The sequence below is a fragment of the Dermacentor silvarum genome, chromosome 1 (genome assembly GCF_013339745.2).
Source record: "Dermacentor silvarum isolate Dsil-2018 chromosome 1, BIME_Dsil_1.4, whole genome shotgun sequence".
In the NCBI taxonomy this organism is placed as follows: domain Eukaryota; kingdom Metazoa; phylum Arthropoda; class Arachnida; order Ixodida; family Ixodidae; genus Dermacentor; species Dermacentor silvarum.
The window spans coordinates 168,504,688-168,524,385 of record NC_051154.1 but is presented as its reverse complement, the minus strand read 5'-3'; the positions used below and the strand labels follow the sequence as shown (position 1 = coordinate 168,524,385).

The window sequence follows — 19,698 nt, the reverse complement described above, 5'->3', positions numbered from 1 at the left end:
GCATATCACATAATACCTTGTAAGTATGTTTTGAAACCATTATGAATAAAAACAACATAGTGGCAGCACAATTGAAATTGCACTCTATATTAATGGAACATAAGAATGAAAACAATGTTCACTCCAGAGCACGTGCTGAAGTTTGAGGCCTCGGTAAAGCTATACAGCAGTCAGAACTGAACATCAGGTGACCAAATGCTGAGTCTTCCCTGCTGCCCTCATTTAAAGATCATGGAGTCGTAATGGCTAAAGTCCACATTCTTCGTACGACACACATATATATCATCCGAAATACATCCGCCACAGGATCTCATTTCGGATGTCCGATGAATGTACAAATTGTTTTTTTTGGGGGGGGGGGGGGGGGGATATCCATCGGACGTCCAGTGAACGTCTGCTGGAGATTTGTGGACATCCATCGAATGTCTGTTACATCGGAAAGAAATATCCATAGGACGTCCGATGGATATCCGTGGTTGCTTGGGTCATTATTTGATTTCAGGAGTGTGCTAAGTTTGATGGTCAATTTTGGTGATACTGTAATCGAAGTTTCGTTTTTTGAGACTACTCAAGAAGCAAAATTCAGCCAAAACTGAAAGTGCAATGTTAAAGCCTTACAGTGGATAGTACATACTCCTTGTAGAAGATAGTTAAAGTGAATGCTTGGCAATGTGTTGAAAAGGCAGTGTTGAAATCAAACAATATCCCATGGTAAAGAGAGGAAAGAGTTAAACAAATGGCTTGAATATATTCACATCAACAACCAGACTTCATCGTGTTGTAATGATACATAACCACCATTTGCTGAACATGTGTCAGGTATGACCCTATGTTGAAACATAAATCATGGCTTAGCTATATGAATTTATAAATGGGATAGAGCATATGTTCTGATTTCAACTTGTATATTATGATGAAATGAAAACATAAATGAATTGTGTGCACAGGCACTGGCCGATATCTATTCTAAAAAGATCAAAAGGTAAAGTTGTGGGCACACATATGAGAATTCCTGTAAGAAACTGTACTGACATATGGTAGTTGAACTGACAGCACAATGAGAGATGCGACATATATTGATTGAAAATTTGGCATCTCTGCTCTACAGAAAATTTCAGATTAACAAACTCTAACGATGATCCCTTCGTGTTGTTGCATATAAATCTTGAGTACTAATACATCGTGTTCAAGAGTAGTGTGTATACATATTGAAGAAGCATTTGTTTGCTTGCAATAAACAGTACTGAGTGAAGCTATAGCTTACTTTATGATGAAGTCACAATTGGCTTCCTCGAGAATCATCTTCTCAGACATGATATGCTGCTGCTGTCTTGTCTCCACAATCTGTGCCTTTTTCATGACCTTAAGTGCAAATGAACGCATCGGGTCTTGCATGCTTTGTACCTAAAAAGGCAAAAATCAAATATGGCGATGTCAAACTGAGTTTACCACAAAACACATGCAGGCTCACGACTGTTTCCAGAAAAAGCTTTTTGCACACTTGCGTTCACAGACTTAATATGACAAGTCTTTGCCATACCGTTACACATTCATTGTTTCACTTTCTGCCTGTGGCTACTTTCACCCAACTATCGTCATTATTTCTCTTGCGCAAGACATGTTTGCAGTATCAGAAACTTTGCGAAAGTTACCGTGACTTTTATCATACTATGGACCATCATTATCAGATTGTACATGTACACTGACTGCTGTGGAGCGTAAAAAAATGCCCGTACAAATAGTTGATGAAATTGAGCAAAGTGATTCGATTTGATAATTGCCGACTGTGCTTGCCACTTGTCATCTACGAGTTGCCTTGTTACTTAGGCACAAGTTCCCCTAATAATATTCTATTCTTAATCATACTTTTGGCTATTGTTTCTGCCAGCAAACCAGCAATATGCCATAACAATATCTTGGTTATTAAATCATGGTAGTTTTGTAATGCCATACAGCAATAATTGCAGCATTTTCTTTTACTAGTGCACTGTAACAGGCACACTATGTAAACTGTGCATGGAAGAGAGACTTGCAGAAGTGGTCGCACACTTTGCAGAGAGCATTGTCAAGCAAGGCTAACAGTTGGGTCATTCTGTTCATGACATGTAACCAAATGACTGCATTTTTGGCACATGTAATATATTTGATGTCATTTGTTGATGCAACATTTTTCTCAAGGTGCAAAAGTAAAACAAATTTTTCCGCAAACAGTTGCATAACTTGACATCAATATTTAAATAAAGATGCTTAGCTTGGTAATTTTTTCTTACCAGTTCAACCCGGCCAAAGCCACCAACTCCCAGTGTGGCTATCACACGGAGATCACTCAGCTTCAAGTTTGCAAACTCTTCATTGATCCTGTTCAGAAAAGAAATAACAAAAATAGAAACTCAGGATCATGACACACATCATATCAACAGAAAACACCATGAAACTGTGCAAAAAATTCAATAGTGCACACACAATGTGACATGCTTACCCTTATGACAGGTTTCCAAAGAAAGCACCAAAGCAAGTAGGGCAGTAAATTAGAAAAATTCAACTCTTTGACACACATAGCAATATACAAATCCATACAATAACAGCTCCTACCTTTTGATCCCCTGCAATGCTTACATGTAAACAATGAAATAAAGGCACGGCAGGGGTCCGCTGCATGGTTGCACAGAATGTGTTTTGTGTGATTTGAACCAAACTTTTAACGAAATGATATGTTACAGTGGAAACCAGCAATGCACTATTCTCAGTCATCTTGAGTAAATCAGAGTAGTTTTTGTACTTACCTTCAGTTGGCTAATTAAATAAATTATTAAAATTTATGTAAATATTCATATAAGGGGCTCTTGTGTTACTTGGATGGTTGTAGAAGAATGTACAGAAAAGCTAAATGCCGTTAGTTGCTTTACCTTTTCATTAGGCAACTATTTTTAAGAAGAACTACAACAGAAATACTGCATAACTCTGCACATGCCTGCCTGGATTGTATGTTCTGAAGTTTGAATCAAATGAGTGAAGTTTGCATGTGAGCCACAAAGTAGCAACCAGCTACAAAACCTAGTGTTGGTCAGTCTTTGTCAGTTATTTAGTTCCAAAGATCGAAACCATGCATGACACAAATAATGAGCTAGCACAAAAGCATAATTAAAATGTATTATTTGCTTTTATTGAAGCTCTTTTCCTTTAAAAGTATGTGACAGGCCTTGTTAATAGATTAGATGTGTGGCCAACATTTGTGAACAATTAACAGATTAGCTGTGTGCACTAAACAAAAGGCTGGTGTGAGCTGAATTTGCGAACTGACATCATCAGCATAATGTTTCTTTAATGCCTGTAAAAAATATTTACAGCTCACAATGGTGTGTATCAGCAGAAGGCACACCATTTGACATTTTATAGATATCCTAAGGTGCATTCAGCGTTTCTAGAAGCAACAGTTTTAAATGCCTGAAGGTCGTTAGAAACTATCAAAAAGCAGCAGCCTCATATAGTCTGTAACATGCAATCGAACAGAATATTTTCAAAACCTGTTGCACTTCTGGGTTGATAAATGATTCACCAGCAAATTTTAATAGCAACAGCATGCTTCATTGATGCAAAAGAAGAACAGCTGGCAGAAAAATATCCCACCTCTGCCTTGCACCAACATCCTCGTCATACTGCTTGCCTCTGATCTCATCAATGTTGCTCATCAGCTGGTTGAAGGAGCTGCAGGGAAGGGATGGTGTTCAAAAGATATTAGAACAAGTCAATTGTAATTCCGTGACTGACAACATATAGGAAAGACATAAATGAACAGCTTTTTTTTTTCTCTAACTGAATTGACAAGTACAATGTACAAAGACTCACAGGGTTTAAGCCCCATTTATGCACACCAGTGTATTAGATGGAATAGTACAATTTACTAATGCACAAAGTAGTCTAATAAAAGTTTTTTACAGTTAATTCAACTCACACTTTAGTGGTGACATGAGGCAATGATCATAATTAAGAGGACACTAAAGAGATAATAAGTTCAGCTTTAAAAATGCTAAAAGACCCACTCTTACTGCAAAAGGAAGCTTGATAAGCCAGAAAAGATGCTAGAAAGGAAGACAGGTGGTGATGCCATCTTGTAGTTCCCATACCAGCAGGCAGTGATGTCATGAATTTTGATGGCATCTTCTTGAGCATAGTTAATTCTTTATCTTTACAGATGAACCACATTGTATTCTGAAGGATCCAAAGACTGAACTTAGCAAGTTTCAAGAACGTTTACTGCGCCACAATGGTCCAAATGTGAGAAAATAAGTTTGAATTCATGACATTACATTGACATACTGACTCTAGGATTTTGGCGCCAAAATTTTGACCTTCATTTTTTCTTCTAGTAATGAATTTCTTGCCATGAAATTAAGAAAAATAGAATTATGGAAGAATATCTTATGTTATGTTTTTAGCAACCCTTAATGTCTTTTGCATCATAAAGGGCCAATACAAGTTGGGGTGATAATGACTAAAGGAAGGCAGAACTGGCTCATGACACTATGTGTGAGCAATAAAGTATTTGTGAGCATTCTGCTCAATGACAATATGCCTTTGAATTCAGTGATACGTTAAACTTTTAGTCATACTTTAACCTGCCTGGTTTTGACTTTCACAGTGCCCTGCATCTAAATGCCACTATGCTTCCTTATGTGCTCTATACCTTCATTAACAAATGCCTGTATTGTTTATAAATGTCTCTATGGTTACTGGCAAACATGCACGGGCACACAGCGACAGGCTAAATAACTGTAGGCTCAGTTCAAGCATTTTGTACAAAATTTGTACGAAATGCTTAAGAAATATAAAACACAAAGTGCATAGGCTTAAGCAAGAAAATAAACACGCATGCTTACTCTCTGTCGATGACTAGACATGTCACACCCTCGGGATCGTCTGCGATTATGTTGGCTGTACGACATTCTTCACTGCAGAAAAGAATGCAGTGAAATGACATATGAGAAAAGTGCAACTACATTATGAAAATGACATATGAAAGCAAAGTGAAAGCTAAAACGAAGAAAACAAAGTGCACATAAGCACTGAGGGGCCACTATCAAATGCTGGGATGACAGCTGTATGCATTTTTCTTAAGATGTCATAAAATTCTCTAGCCAAGATAGTGCAGTTTCAATGCTAACATTTCTCACATTTCAACTATACAAGATCACACTTTCCAAACATGGACCTCATAAACCACAAACGGGATACTCTAAATACATCACTTAACATTATGAACACTTTTGTAAGAGTTCCCATTACTAACAGTATTAATAACTAACAAACTCAGGCCTTCAAAGTACGAAGCAGCCACACATCTCTTTATTATACTCTGTGGAGAATACTATAGTGGGGGGCTTCACAATAGTGTTGTGGTATACATTAAAGAAACGAGGGTGCTTCAGCCTAAATTCTAGTACAAGAGTATTGCATTACAACTTCAACAATTATTGCAAATGCCACATACATCTATTCGATGCATTAATGCCGCAAGTGAAAGAATTGACCACAGTATGAAACATACTCCTGTTATTCATAGTTATACGTTACAGTTTTCTAAAGAAAAAGTAATCGCAGGAAAACGTTAAAAAACTGGACTTTACTGAAAGCACTCATATTCTTGACAGAAGCCAGTACAATTTCAAACTAACATAATGGCATGAAACAAAGCAGTAGAAATTTCCTTCAACAGTTAAGCTACCATGTGAAACAACTGAATATGCATGTGAATATCTATGCTGCAGCCTTCCAGGAAAGAGGCGAGAAAAAACACTGACATTATGCTTACCAGATTGAGTACGAAAACACATCCCCCATTACCACCAAGGGACAAAGGAAAGTGGAGTTCAGATACTGTGTAATGTGCTTGCTCGACTCAACAGCAATAAAACACAGCACCCATAACTCGATGGAACAGAGTAAAAAAATTATGCTACATCAGCAGGCACTGTAGATGCGCAATGGCACAATTACAGGAAGTAAGCACTACACTCACCTGGATCACACATCGGCTAGGAAACATGTCAGTGTGCATGTGTAAAAGGGAAAGAAAGCAAGAGCAGATGTTGGCACCTTGAGAAAAGGGTGAGAGGTGTGGGGAGAGCACAAGAGTACACTCACCCTTGCAGCGCTTTTTCACCAAAGAAGTCTCCCCTGTGCAATGTCCTGATGAAGATCTCCTCTCCTGTGCTACCTGCCTCCTCCGGTGCTTTCCTGGTTACCTTGACCTGGCATAGCCAACAGGCAAGAACTCTCTCACTTCCCTCACACAGAAATTTCTCAATTTAATTCTCAACTGCGCTAAGTGGCCAGAAGAGAGGGCATTTGAGAAAATGTGTGAGACGGAATAGTTTCTTGTCTTTTTTTTTTTTTTGCAATCAGCTCTCCTTCCCCTTGTAGAGCTCCTTTCCCTTTGCCAATGATCACAAGTGAGCAGGATATAAATGTAGCTGTGAGTGAATATTACAATGTAATTAATGCGCTGGCTGAGAACAACATGGGCAGCAAGGCCACAAAAATTCTATGGCTTCAACAGAGCAGCTCAGCTGCAACAAAAGTGAGAGCAGTTAATGGCACTGCAGCCATTGTGCAGGATACCTGCATGTCAAAATCAGCAGAATGCAATTATTCATGCGCTAGTAGCTGTTGATCTTGACCAGTTTTCAGTTATGCCTTGAATTATCAAGTTAACAAAGGGCTCCAGCCTAGTTCCAGATACTGCACAGGAAAGGCTAAAGTAACATTGATTTTAAAATAAGTGATTGATCCTACCTCCGTCAAAGCACAATATGAAATCAAAAGATGCAAATTTTTTTTCAGCAATGACCGCACTATGATTTGACCTGAATAAAAAAGTAAGGTTCGAACAAATGTCATGAGCTTGTGTTATTCACATTTGAAATGCTCAGAAATTTATCTAATACAGCAATGCTTGCAATATATATATATATATATATATATATATATATTTCACGAAATAAAACATATCACTTTTTATCATTCTATCATCATCATTATCAGCCTACTTTATGTCAACTGCAGGACGAAGGCCTCTCCCTGCGATCTCCAATTACCCCTGTCTTGCGCTAGCGTATTACAACTTGCGCCTGCAAATTTCCTAACTTCATCACCCCACCTGGTTTTCTGCCGACCTCGACTGCGCTTCCCTTCTCTTGGTATGCATTCTGTAACCCCGTCTCATTCTATATGGGAACTCAAATAAAACAAACGTGGCAGTAATTATGCTATGCATTTTTGTTTTATTTTTTGGGTTGGGCACGCAACTGCTTTAATGTTTTTACGTTTTGCTATAGCAGCACGTTTTGAAGCTGGTGTTAACACAATGTAAGCAGAAATATGTCAAAGAAGTACACGTACAGTTCCTTTGCTGATGATGAAGAAAGTGTCACCCCTAGCCCCTTGCCTGATGATGTAGTCACCTTGTTCATAAGTAGTCTGCAAAAAGATAGTGAACGAGAGAGAGCGTTAGTGGAATGAGTAAAAAGAGAAACAAAGAAAAAGAAATCCAGATTAATGACATTTGAAACACAGAGAAACCAAGAAAGCAATATCCAGAAACCCTTTATCAGCATTTCTCGACAACAATGCCATCCAGTGTATATTTCCACAGATTGAAAAAGGTACCCATTCCTTAGCCTGCCTCCAATTTGTGGCAAGCCAAGATAAAGTAGACTTTAAAAGTGATTCTACTGCATTAGTTGATTGTCTACATTTAATAGACAGTTTTAGTTTAGTGTGTTTACCGTAATAACGGGCTTACCGGAATAGCGGGATCGAAATGCGCATGCGCAGAATGCTAACCGACCCATACCGTTTACCGTACGCACGCTATTTCTCAGATTTAACGTTACCGTCTTTGCGTGGTTTACGTAGTTTGCGTAAAACATGGCGGCAGTCCCAGTCGCCCGCTTCGAACTGAATTTGGCGTTGTTTTTGTAGAATTCACTTCGTTCGTAGCAAATGACTGCGTAAACGGCTTTCGCTTAGTCTCATGCCGCTTCGACGAGAGAGTGTTATGGCTAACCTTGAGGAATTTTCGAGATCAGCTTCTCGTTTCGAATGCGCCTAAGCCTAACGAGGAAAATTTTCTCTGAGATGCGAACACCACCTGTCAGTCAAGTTGGGAGATAGGCGCGACGACGGCATATGGCCTCTGAGATGAGAACATTTTGGAGGCTATGGTATACAGCTTGTACTGCTTGTCTGTTTCGCTGCAGATTGGCGGACATGGGAAGTAAAAATACAATGCGCTCCTGGCTTCCATTGCGCTGCCTATCGCACTTTCCGGACGCACACACACATAGAATTAGGTGCCCTATGTATGCGAAATTCAAGGCATACTGGAATAGCGTCCCGCACATAAACTACACTATTACGCTATACTAAAGCTCTCTTTCTGCAAAGTTCGTTTGTGGAACGGTAACGCTATTTCCCGTAACCCCGCTATTACGCTACCGCTAAACTAAAACTGTCTAATAAAAGTTTGGCAGAGACACTTAAGACCGCTTACACACATGTGGTAATACGAAAGCATTATAATACTTTTGGCGAAATGCTTTTTTTTTTCTGCACGTTCCTTGTCTGTGCAAGCTCTCGCCTGTGTTTTACCTGCGCCTCGATAAAGCGAAATGAAAAAAAGTTGCAGTGGCTTAGCTCGGCTATGCCAGGATATACGTAGCGTTAGCAAAGGTTCAGCTGATTATTCTTAGCTTTCCTGGTTGTCTCCTATGCTCAACCGCAAATTGCCAGGCAACTACTTCGGGATCCGATGAGTCAAGCTTCTCCATTCTTCTGCGCTGTTGAGCAGCATTTGCGCTCTCCTTCTCCATGGCTATACCACACTGGCAAATGCCAGTCAGAAGTGCAGCGGCTCCAGCGCAGTGTCAGACGGCGACTGCACAGCGAGCGCGCGCCGGCGCCAGTGCGTCTACCACGGCTACGACGTCACTCCTCTGGAATGCGCAGACCGGCGGCGGAGTGCGCGAGAGGTGCCGGCTCCGGTGGCTCCGGTGCGCAAGCCGTGTGACATCACTGATCCTTGCGCATGCGCAGCACAGCTCTTGATGTGCCGCGCGAAACGGGCTTGGCTAGGCCAGTGTAGCTAACGCTACAAAAGTGCCAAGCTTCTCAACATGCTCGCTTGCCAGCGAGGAGTTCATAATTCGAAGGACTGCTCAGAGGCGTTCAATTGGACATTAATGCTCTTTATTTTATACACTCACTTTACACTCTCATTACGTGGTGCCACCTCCTACCCGTTGACTGGACCTTCACGTGCCCAACGACACACGCACTAGCCACACGTTTAGTCAGCCAGATGGCTGCGATGTGACATGCGCAATGACGTACACACTAGGCACACATTTAGTCAATCGGAACCATGTAGTCGCCGTGGCATCAGGGAAGCGTGCTAGTTTTGCACCCCGGAGAGCCAGGTTTGATTCCCACCCAGACCAAAATTTACCTAATATTCTTTTCAAAGGCATTAGTTCACTTCGTTTACAGGAACCTCCCTGAGAAATTTAACATCAACCCGAATATTTTTTGACGTGCTTTTACTCTGAGCCGTCGGCAATTTTTGGTACCATCATTCGGTCACGCTGCCGACTACAATGCCGGATTTTCATGTAATGGGGCATACGAGGTCTGTTGGAAAAGTATCCGACCATAATTTTTTTTTTTGCGAACACCTGATGGATATGGAGCAAGTGCGCTTGCATCAGCCGACCTTGAACCTTCATGCCCATGCGCAAATTTTTTCTCGCCTGCCAATAGCGTCAGTCGCTGGGACGCAGCATTTGAGTGAGGTAGCGCGCAGTGCTCTTGTTGGTTTTTTTATTGCAAGGAAAATGATGGAGTGCCTGCAGCGCTACTGCATCAAATTTTGCCAGAAACTGGGCAACAGCCAAGTGGAAACCATTCGGAAGATTCAGACGGCTTTAAGCGGTGACGATGCTATAAGCAGCACACAGATTAAGAAGTGGTAAAACCGGTTTAAAGATGGCCACACATCGGTGGAGAGTGAGACACGCTCCAGTCGGCCATCAACATGCCGAAATGACCAGGTCATTGCCGAAGAGAATGCTGTTGTGATGCGGGACCGTCGTGTGACTATCTGAGAAATTGCGGAAGAGGTGGGCACCAGCACTTTTTCTGCACATTCCATTATGACCGAAGATTTGGCCATGAAGTGAGTTGCGGCGAAATCCGTGCCGAAGCTGCTCAAGGTGGAGCAAAAGCAACTTCGTGTTGAAGTCTCACAGGACGTGCTGGATTCCGCAGTGACCCCGACTTCATGAACACCATAATCACTGGTGACGAGTCTTGGGTGTACAGGTACGATCCGGAAACCAAATCCCAGTCGTCACAGTGGAAGCATTCCACGTCACCAAAACCAAAGAAGGCCCGCCAAGTGCGCAGCAACGTCAAAGTGATGCTGACTGCTTTCTTTGACTCCCGCAGTGTGGCACACCACGAGTACGCACCACAGGGTCAAACAATCACCAAAGAGTACTACAGGGATGTCCTCCGTCGCTTACGTGATTCTGTGCGGCGCAAGAGACCGGAGTTGTGGTCAACAGGAAATTGGCTCATCCATCACAACAATGCTCCTGCACATTCCTCGTGCTTGATTCAGACTTTTTTGGGCGAAAAACCAGACTCCTGCAGTTCAACGGGCTCCTTACTCTCCTGATATGGCCCCCTGCGACTTCTGACTGTTTCCCAAAATCAAGAAGCCATTGAAAAGAGCACGATTTCATACAAGAGAGGACATTATGGCTGCAATGACAGCTGAGCTAAACTCCATTCCGAAAGAGGCCTTCTCGGAATGCTTCCAACAATGGCAGCACCGCTGGGAGAAGTGTGTGGAGTCCCAAGGAGACTAGTACTTTGAGGGTGATTACCTAGTAAAAAAAAAAAAAAAAACAATTGACTCCAATTAGCTTTTCCAATAGGAATCAACTGAGACCCATAGGAACCAATTGGAAGATGTTTACTTCCAACTGGTTACGATTGAGTCAGAGGAGAAACCAATTGGACTTGCCAATTGAAATGAACTGGACCCAATTGGAACCGATTGGAAAATCCCTAGTTCCAACTGGTTACGATTGAGTCAAAGTGAAACCAATTGAGTGTAATTGGACTTGCCAATTGGAATCAACTGGGCCCATTTGGGAAATCCTTACCTCCAATTGGTTACGATTGAGTCAGGGATGCAACCAATTGAGTCCAATTGGACTTGGCAGTTTGAACCAGCTAGGCCCACCTTACATTCCCAACTGAGTCTAGTTGGACTACCTATAGGAATAAACTAGCTAGAACGTAACCAACTGGGAAAACATACTTCCAGTTTATGAACCCATTCAAGAAAACTGGAATGAGTTATAGCTATATATGCATGGCAGTACTAAGGCTATAGCAAACCTGTTTCTGACAGCTGGAATCCTATTTAGGGTTTGCTTTGCGGGGTGTATATGTGCATTTGTATTGCCCATTGGTGCAATTGGTAATTCCAACCAATTGGTTTAAACCAATTGGTCACGTTACAGTTGGTTTAATTGTTCCAGTTATGTACTAATTTACGATTGAAAATTTTCTAATTGGTACCAATTGGAAATTGCCTAATTGGAGTCAATTGCTTTTTTTGACAGGGTAGGTTTCCAACGCTCCAGTTATGCCAGTTTTTTTTTCTTCGGCCAAAGGTCGGATACTTTTCTAACAGACCTCGTATAATGCGTATAAGACAATCAAAAAGCATAGTATGTGTTCCAATGGCTTATGCAGTTCCTAAAGTATAGCACGCAGTATGCATTCCTCCCCTACCTTCTCTTATGTTGGAGCAGAGCTCACGTCATGCTGCATTACAAGCACTGCCTCCTCATTTCTTTTTCTGCTTTCTATTTTTTTTCTGCGCTGTGCACTACTGGTAGCAGTTTCGGGCACTTTGCTTTTCATGTGCCCTTATCTCTGATAAACCATTGGAGACTTGTGACGTAGTAGGCAGATACATGTGGCGTAGTAGGCAGGGATCTGCAATGACGTCTTTGCTGGTGAGGAGGGGGGCTGCTCTGGGAAGGATGCACAGACTTTAATTAGAATTTTCTGCTATTTTTAATTACGGCATACCTAGGTATAATATTTTGCAGACACGATTATCATCGCATTATCTATGCAACAGGCTCGCTTGTTTGCAATGCCTAAACCTTGCAAGGGGCCCTTTAAGCAGATATGGAGTGTTTTGGAGGACGAATCTAATAGCCCACTTACAATCACCTATATTCACCCCATTTATACTAAGCCCTTCAAACACCCTATAGCATGTCTTATTTACATGAATATATTCTAACAAGAACACAAAGTAAACAAGTTAGCTTGAAAATCAAAGTTCAACTGTGCTACCATATGCCTATTTTTTTAACTAGTTATCTGGACCTACAGGGATATGAAGCCTGTGCAATCGCTGAAATTCTCATTTTCTTTATTAGCTGCAAACAAATGGCACAGCTTAGCATGCTGTAAAATTGGAGGGTTACATACCTCTTCAAGAACATCAGATATTTTGACAAGGGTTTCCTCAGGAAGTTTCCTGAATGTAGGCACACTGGAAGAAAGTGATAAAGAATGGTGTTATCAAAGTGCAATGATATGAGTGATAGTAAGACGATATGCAAAACTGCCATGTATACTCTGGTACACAGAAGCAACATCTAATTACTGTCTTAGCACCCATCACAACTCAGTTTTGAAAGCTTTGCAACATACTGTTTCTTCAGCAGATGTGTGCTAAGTGCATAGTGCTGACCATTTTTAAAATAAAGTAGCACAAATGTTGGAATTATATTGGCTTAGATGCCAATTACGCGTTCCACATCATTCATATGTCAGGCTTACCCAATGCTGCGTTAATGAAACATAACATGCTGCTGACTATCAAAGGGTAGCAGCTATAAATTTTTACCCACAAAAAACCTACAGTGTTGAAAAGATACATCAACAATCCTTCCTATGTTACTAAACCGTCTGTTTTTGAATTAATGCTCTTCCTATAGAGACTTCATGGCTGACAATGGCATCAGGAGACTTGTCTTCAGAAACCTTAACATATAAAACTTTATACTAAGTCCTCCCTGAAACGGTTAAGGGATTCCCAGTAAACAAAAATTACTTTCAGAGGTAACCCACAATGACTCAGGCAGATGGCTGGCCATCATGGCTAGTCATAAATATGATGGGCAAGAGAATTTTAAGTGCATAGTCAACACTCACCTCTTGAGAAATTCAGTATATTCAGACTGCCTGACCAGGCCTGTCCTCATCATGATGGTCTGGAAGCACTGCCTTTCAATGGCCCAAAGCTTGCAATCACTGATAGCTGCAAGAGGTGACCTAACCATTAATACACTATGCCAATGGAATATTTTTCTCATGACCCAAGATGAAATTATGAAGTTTTAAAATGAGCTCTACAGGCTGGAGGGACTGTTTCGTGCATTGGTGACAAGTCAAATATTCAACACAAACGTTAGTTCACTCCGCATAATTTCTTTGTTATCTTACAAATAATTGTGTATAAGCTTGCCAGCTATCCCAAAGAATCTAGTAGTCAAATAAATATCTAGCTGAGACCACCAACATTAAACTTTAAGTCAGCGTCCAATTTTCCTTTCTTTCTTTTTTTTTTCAAACTGTAAAAATTGTAAGAACATGCTCATATGCTTCTTGTAGCCAATGAAAGCATTCATAAGAATGTTGAATATCTCTTCGCAGCAGATATATTTTGTCGTTCTTTAATGTTTTTATATATAGATGCAATACAAGATATGCACTTCAACACTCTGCAAATGCACAATGCAAAAGTGTTAGTTCACTCTAACATGAACATTCATTCTGTCTACGTTCCAGCTAAGTGCCTCTTTTCCTCTTGAATTGTTTCTGTAGCCAATGTAGAGCTTGTTGACACAAGCCGCTACGCACAAACATGAAGCAGTTCATACCTTTGACTGTAGCTGTCCTCGTGCAGTTGTAGAGGATGGCCAGCTCACCAAACACTTTGCCTGGCCCAAGGGTGCAGAGAAATTTGCTCTCCTTTGTGACCTCCACTTTGCCCTCTGCACAGAAAATAAGCAATATAGATGCCATGATTCATACCTTTGTAAGGACACAGTGCATGACATATAACTCTGATCTTTATACAAAATTATTTTGTACAAGCACAGTAACAATTTCACTACTTCTTTCTGAATACAGAATGTAGTCATTGCTACTCAATTTGTATTCGATTCAGGAATTTATATTCAAAGTTGTCAAATATTAGTTTCTGTTCGAATATAAGGAATAGCCACATTTATACAGTACTGCGAGAAATTCACTAGTTCTTAACTAGTGAATTTGCTGCTGTACTGTTGATCCTCTAGATGTGAAAAAATGCTTTCGTACCAAGATTGCAGCTGATAACATATCCTACATCCCAATTCATGAGCATACACCAGATAGCTTAAATTGATTACCAAATATGTAATCACTAGGTTCCGTTCTTAGCTACTATCATGACAGACCATGCAGGATGAATTTCATTGTGACATGCTATTTTATAAGATTCTGTTTTATAAGATACAAGATGCTTCAAAAATTAATTCCATGGGCCCTGGGGCCCATGGTAGAAACAATGTGCAGTGCTACTGCTGTGGTTTACAGGGCCATACCTTCCATGACGTAAACAACAGAGCCGACATCGCCCTCCTTGATGATGAGGCTGTCCTGGGCATACTCGACTGGGTACATGCAGTCGGTGATCTCCTTGATCTGCACAGTCTCTAGGTTCTTCATGAAGTCATTGTCTTGAATGGCTTGCTTAATTAGCTCCCGGGACCTGCAGCGGCAGACATGGCGCAGGCATCAGCAGGACAGTTTGCCTTGAGCAAATTAATAACTGCGCTACCCTAAACCCCAATCAGGGGCGGTATTCTGTAAGAGTCCAATTAGTGGACTGTCCATTTCGGCTGTCGGTGATTGGCTGCTGCTTCACGTGCAGGAAGGAGCCAGTCTCTTTCCTGCACGTGAAGCAGCAGCCAATCAGCGACAGCCGAAATGGACAGTCCACTAATTGGACTCTTACAGAATATACTGCCACAGTTGTTTGGTTCACTTAATTTAACACAGGCTTAAAATATTGTCATACCACAAAAATATTGCAGGATTCCATGGTGTCACAAACAAGCCCAATTTAAGCAGCAGCACAGCCATGGCTAACAATAACAGGAAAATATGACTTGTCAATGAAATTATATATTTGGTATTGTCTCTACAATTATGAAATTTTAGTGCGTGTACGTGCTGTGCTTTTCAAAGGCACCATGCACCACAATTCTGGTGTTGAATAGCACCATGCACACAATGAGGACATGTGCTATCAGGGTGAGAAGATGGTTCCCTTGATTCCTCCTATCACACTTGAGCTTTTCAACTTCATGATTTGGCACAAAGACATCACACAGCAAGTAAAATGCTGCTGTTACCGGCATATATGACCTTTTTGAAGGATGAAGAGCCAATCCTCTTGAAGACAGTGCAGTGCAAATAAAATGTATAATCAGGAAATGTGATTATCACTAATGAACCAATAATTATCCAAATTTAGTAATTAACTTTTTAGTTGATAACATATACCTGTTGCACTTGCTGAATTGAAGCCAGTGAGTGTTTATAGGACACTTCCACTTAGTAGGAGTCTCGAGACTAGAAGCACTTCTGAAATAACCATCTCCAAACTTGCAGGGAAGCATGGAGTTTGATTACAGATTACAGCATTATATTCGATTAATCTAAAGGTCAATCGATCAATCATTTAGCCCTAAATGAAAGGTTGTTTCGTAATATTAAAAAAGAGGCATTACATCGGTGATCGAGGGTCCCTTTTAGCTGCGCCCACCATTGCGTCTCAAGGTTGGTGCGATTCAAAGCGAACCAGGGACAGACCTGGGGCCGTATTCTGAAACGTTCGCCTAGGCGAAATCAGCGTGCGCGCTGATTGGCTGATTGAGCAAAATCGAATGACGTCGGGCTCAACCACCCAATCAGCTCATCCAATTTTGCTAAAACAGCCAATCGGCGCACGCCTGAAAACGAAAAAAAATTTCGCCTAGGCGAACGTTTCAGAATACGGCCCCTAGATCGGTGCCCAATCTAGGCAAACTCGGCTTCCGACATTGCTCGACATGCGACGCCCGAAACGCAACCGCTGTTCGCAAAGTTGAGCTTTGGTTAATGCGTACGTTCCCGCTGGCTTTCCTTGCTGGCTGCTCCGATCACGTTCACCGCAGTTTCGCCGGCCCAGGGCGAAGTTCGGCGGAGAGGATAGACGACGGCGCGCCGTCAACGTAGCCGTGGTGGCCGATTCCTTTTTCGGTTTCCCAATAAAAGCAATAACTCCGCGTCCGACAGTCGAACAAGAGCCCACAGCACGACAACAACAACGCCGGCGCCAGTGCAAACCTGCGCGAGACGGTTCGCGCGAACGCTGTTGTGGCGCTTTGCGCGAGCGCGGAATCGTCTTCGCTGTGGCTGACGGTCGCAAACAAGTCGCCCGATCACCGGAAGGTGCCAACGGAGGCGCATCTCGCATGTCCGAGCAACAGGTGCGGATTGTCTCCCCGCCTGTTCCACGTCTGTCACGCGCATATCCCAAAGGGCTCGCCGCATGCATGTTGTATCCGTCCATTGAAGGATCCAGTGCAGACAACAGGCGGCGATATGCAGTCGCAAGGGAGAGAGAGAACTCCGCAAAGAGCATTGATGGTTCATATTCGATGCGTCGGACTCGGTGCGTGTGAACATGGATGGATTCCCGTATAACAATGCAGATCGACGCGAGAGAGCTGCCAGCTAGGTAGACTGATTTTCTCGCAGCCTGCCAAGACTGAGCAAACGCAGCCTCCCCTCCATAAGAGATCTGCCTTCCCGGTCGACAAGTGGCAATTCTAAAAGCCAGCAACAACCTGATAAATGCGGAGATAAATATCATACAATATTATAATGACTGGCAGTGGCGCACCGACCGGCGGGGGGGGGGGGGGGGGGGGGGGGTCGGGGGTTCTAACCCTCCCTGAGGCCGAGTTCCCTCCCCCCCCCCCCCCCCCCCACGCGTCCAGCCCCACCAGTCCAACGTGTACCTTCAGTGCTCTGTTCACATTGTCATTACAATTCAGGAGGTGGCGTGAGGTCGAATTTGGCTGATTAACAAAAACACTCTATCACTGTCTTGTAGTAATTCATTCATTCATTCACTCTTAAATTCAAGGCGGGCCAACCGCGTGCTCGATCGATGGCTTTGCGTTGAATTCCTCTGGCTAAAGCAAGAAAACTGCATGTTATGCAAAGTGCTTGCCCTACCCCCCCCCCCCCCCCCCCCCCCCCCCCCCCCCCTTAGGCAGAGACCCTGGGTGCGCTACTGATGTCTTGTCGTAACCAGCCTACAAACATCTTGCACGGACACCTGTCTGGAAGTCACTCTTATTTCACTGTGCAATAACGTTTAAAGGTATGTTCCAATGTTTCCAAAGTTTGTGTTCTTTCACGTCTTCAATACTGCCGCAAATTTTACATCTCTAGCTAACGATTTTATTTCCCTTATTATGCAAATAAGTGAAAAAGACGTGCCACGTGGGACGACTGGCAAGCATGCCAGGTTCATATATTTAATTAACGTACTCGCCACAAGCCCGGCTGAGCGCGATCGGCAAGTCGCAATCCCGGAGATTATCGTTCTCAGCGAGAACTCTAGGAATCTACGCAGTTCGCGCGCACTTCGCTGTGTAAATTAGTTTCCCGTTCCGTCAAGAGCCATTGATTTTGATTCGAGCGAACAGGAAGACGTCGTCCCTGTTCTGAAGTGCTCTACCGTGGTGTCAGCTGTGGCAGCGCGGAAGCCTCCGAAGGAAACGCGAAGCTGGTGGGTGCGCCCGTGCCTCCACTCGCGTAAAGTGGCCGGCCACGGAAGCCGCCTCCTGCCCGAACTTTGTGCGCATGACGAGTATTATCGAGAGCAACAAGTTGCAATTTCTAGTTCGCATTGCCTGGGATTCGGTGCATAATATTAAAGCGAAGCTGTTCACCCACTGTTCACCTTTGGGTGGCGTGCTCATCCAACGAACGGCAGCTGGAAAAACGGTTTGTCTTGTGCTTTCTTTTCCTGCTGTTTAGCTTCCAGCGAATGCGCCGCGTACATTCGACACGTTGCTGCAACTGCTGCGTCCCAGCATCACAAGACAAGACACCAATTACCAGCCTGTAGTCTGCATATGGTGGCGTGGACATTGCATTTGGCGTGGAGGACGCCGGATAAAAACACGTATCACTTTCGGCGCGGCGCTGATTGGTTGAGCAGCTTTGCGACCACGTACGCGCGACTGAAAAATCGAGCAGCGAGCGACTGGCCCAAAATGGTCGCTTTTCGAGAAAAGCGACCATTTGCGACCAACTTGGTCGCGCGACCACTGACAGTCGCCGGTGTGAAGGTACACTGTAGTGAACAAGGAGGTTATAAAAAAACTTCTGGAGTGGAGATCCCCTATGCGCGCCCATGCGACCGGCTGAAGCCTGGAAAACCGGTTGGCGGCCATCTTGCTCCAGGCAAGAACGAGCGCTGCTTGCGCGCTGGTAGCGTAACCAGTGCGATTTCGTGGTGGCGTTTTATGATGAAAGCGGGAGAATTACTATGATTTATTTAGCGCAGATGTTTTTTCTTTAATGCGACAGCCTTTTATGCATACCTCATGGTGGGGTGTCCGTCTCAAGGCCGTTTCAAAACCGTGCTGTTGACACGAAATGATCCTCTTAGGATAAGAGGTGATAGCGCGCGCAATGCCACTATTAAGTATACAATATTAATTAAGCATGTGAACTGCAGTAACAATGAATATAGATAGGTGAATGAAGTGTGTTGAGACTGTAATAATGTTGAATTAGGAGTAAATAATCGTGGATTAAAGGGGTTTAGCTGGGTGATAGGAGTTCAACGAAAGGTAATGATGGGAAGAACACGCGGTGCTGGGCTAGTTGATGATGATGGGAAAGCCACATTTAACATTCTAAAAGTGATTACGCGATTGAACTGAGGCGATAATGCGTGCACAGACAGGTGAATTAGGCGAATTTAGAGTGACTTTTTGCTGAAAGAATTGTGACGAAATAAAGTGACGAAGACTCCGTAAAAGAAGTGGAAAGCGGCCGTCGTATCATTGAATTAGCGACGCTAGGGCTTTCATGTCGCCTAGTTCTATCATCAGGAATCCCCAGTAATCTTTGTCATGTCAGGCTAAGGACAAATGCACAAGGCAGTTGTTAACGCAAGAATACGTGGGCTGAAGCTGTAACGCGTTTCATGCGCATCAGCTTGCCACATTACCGAAGTGACACGAAGTACAAGGTGAAATCAGTAAAGTGGTAAATAAATTTTTATTATGTCCTGGCTATTTTGATAAAAATAAGCATAAAACAACATGGTGGAAAAAATGAATAAAATATTGCATAACTACCTGGTGCATCACAGTGTATACTACAGGAATAGACGAATTTGTATGAACTCTGATTTGTATAGAGCTTTACACGACGGCATGCAACAGCAACTTGATCTCCGAAAACAGTAATAGTCGCGATCCA

The 19,698-nt window shown here is 42.8% G+C and overlaps 1 protein-coding gene across 3 annotated transcripts in view; it reads right to left on the bottom strand.

Moving 5' to 3' along the window:
• The window catches only part of LOC119436380 (cGMP-dependent protein kinase 1), a 184,868-nt gene that overhangs the window by 25,083 nt on the left and 140,087 nt on the right, over positions 1-19,698 (bottom strand). For all 3 annotated transcript variants that reach the window (XM_049657307.1, XM_037703208.2, XM_037703206.2), the window contains exons 2-11: positions 14,745-14,911; positions 14,037-14,150; positions 13,309-13,414; positions 12,580-12,643; positions 7,399-7,476; positions 6,142-6,248; positions 4,878-4,949; positions 3,628-3,705; positions 2,271-2,358; positions 1,265-1,404 (exon numbers count right to left, since the gene is read on the bottom strand). In XM_049657307.1, the coding sequence (XP_049513264.1) occupies positions 1,265-1,404; positions 2,271-2,358; positions 3,628-3,705; positions 4,878-4,949; positions 6,142-6,248; positions 7,399-7,476; positions 12,580-12,643; positions 13,309-13,414; positions 14,037-14,150; positions 14,745-14,911 (1,014 nt within the window). The remainder of the gene's footprint in view (positions 1-1,264; positions 1,405-2,270; positions 2,359-3,627; positions 3,706-4,877; positions 4,950-6,141; positions 6,249-7,398; positions 7,477-12,579; positions 12,644-13,308; positions 13,415-14,036; positions 14,151-14,744; positions 14,912-19,698) is intronic.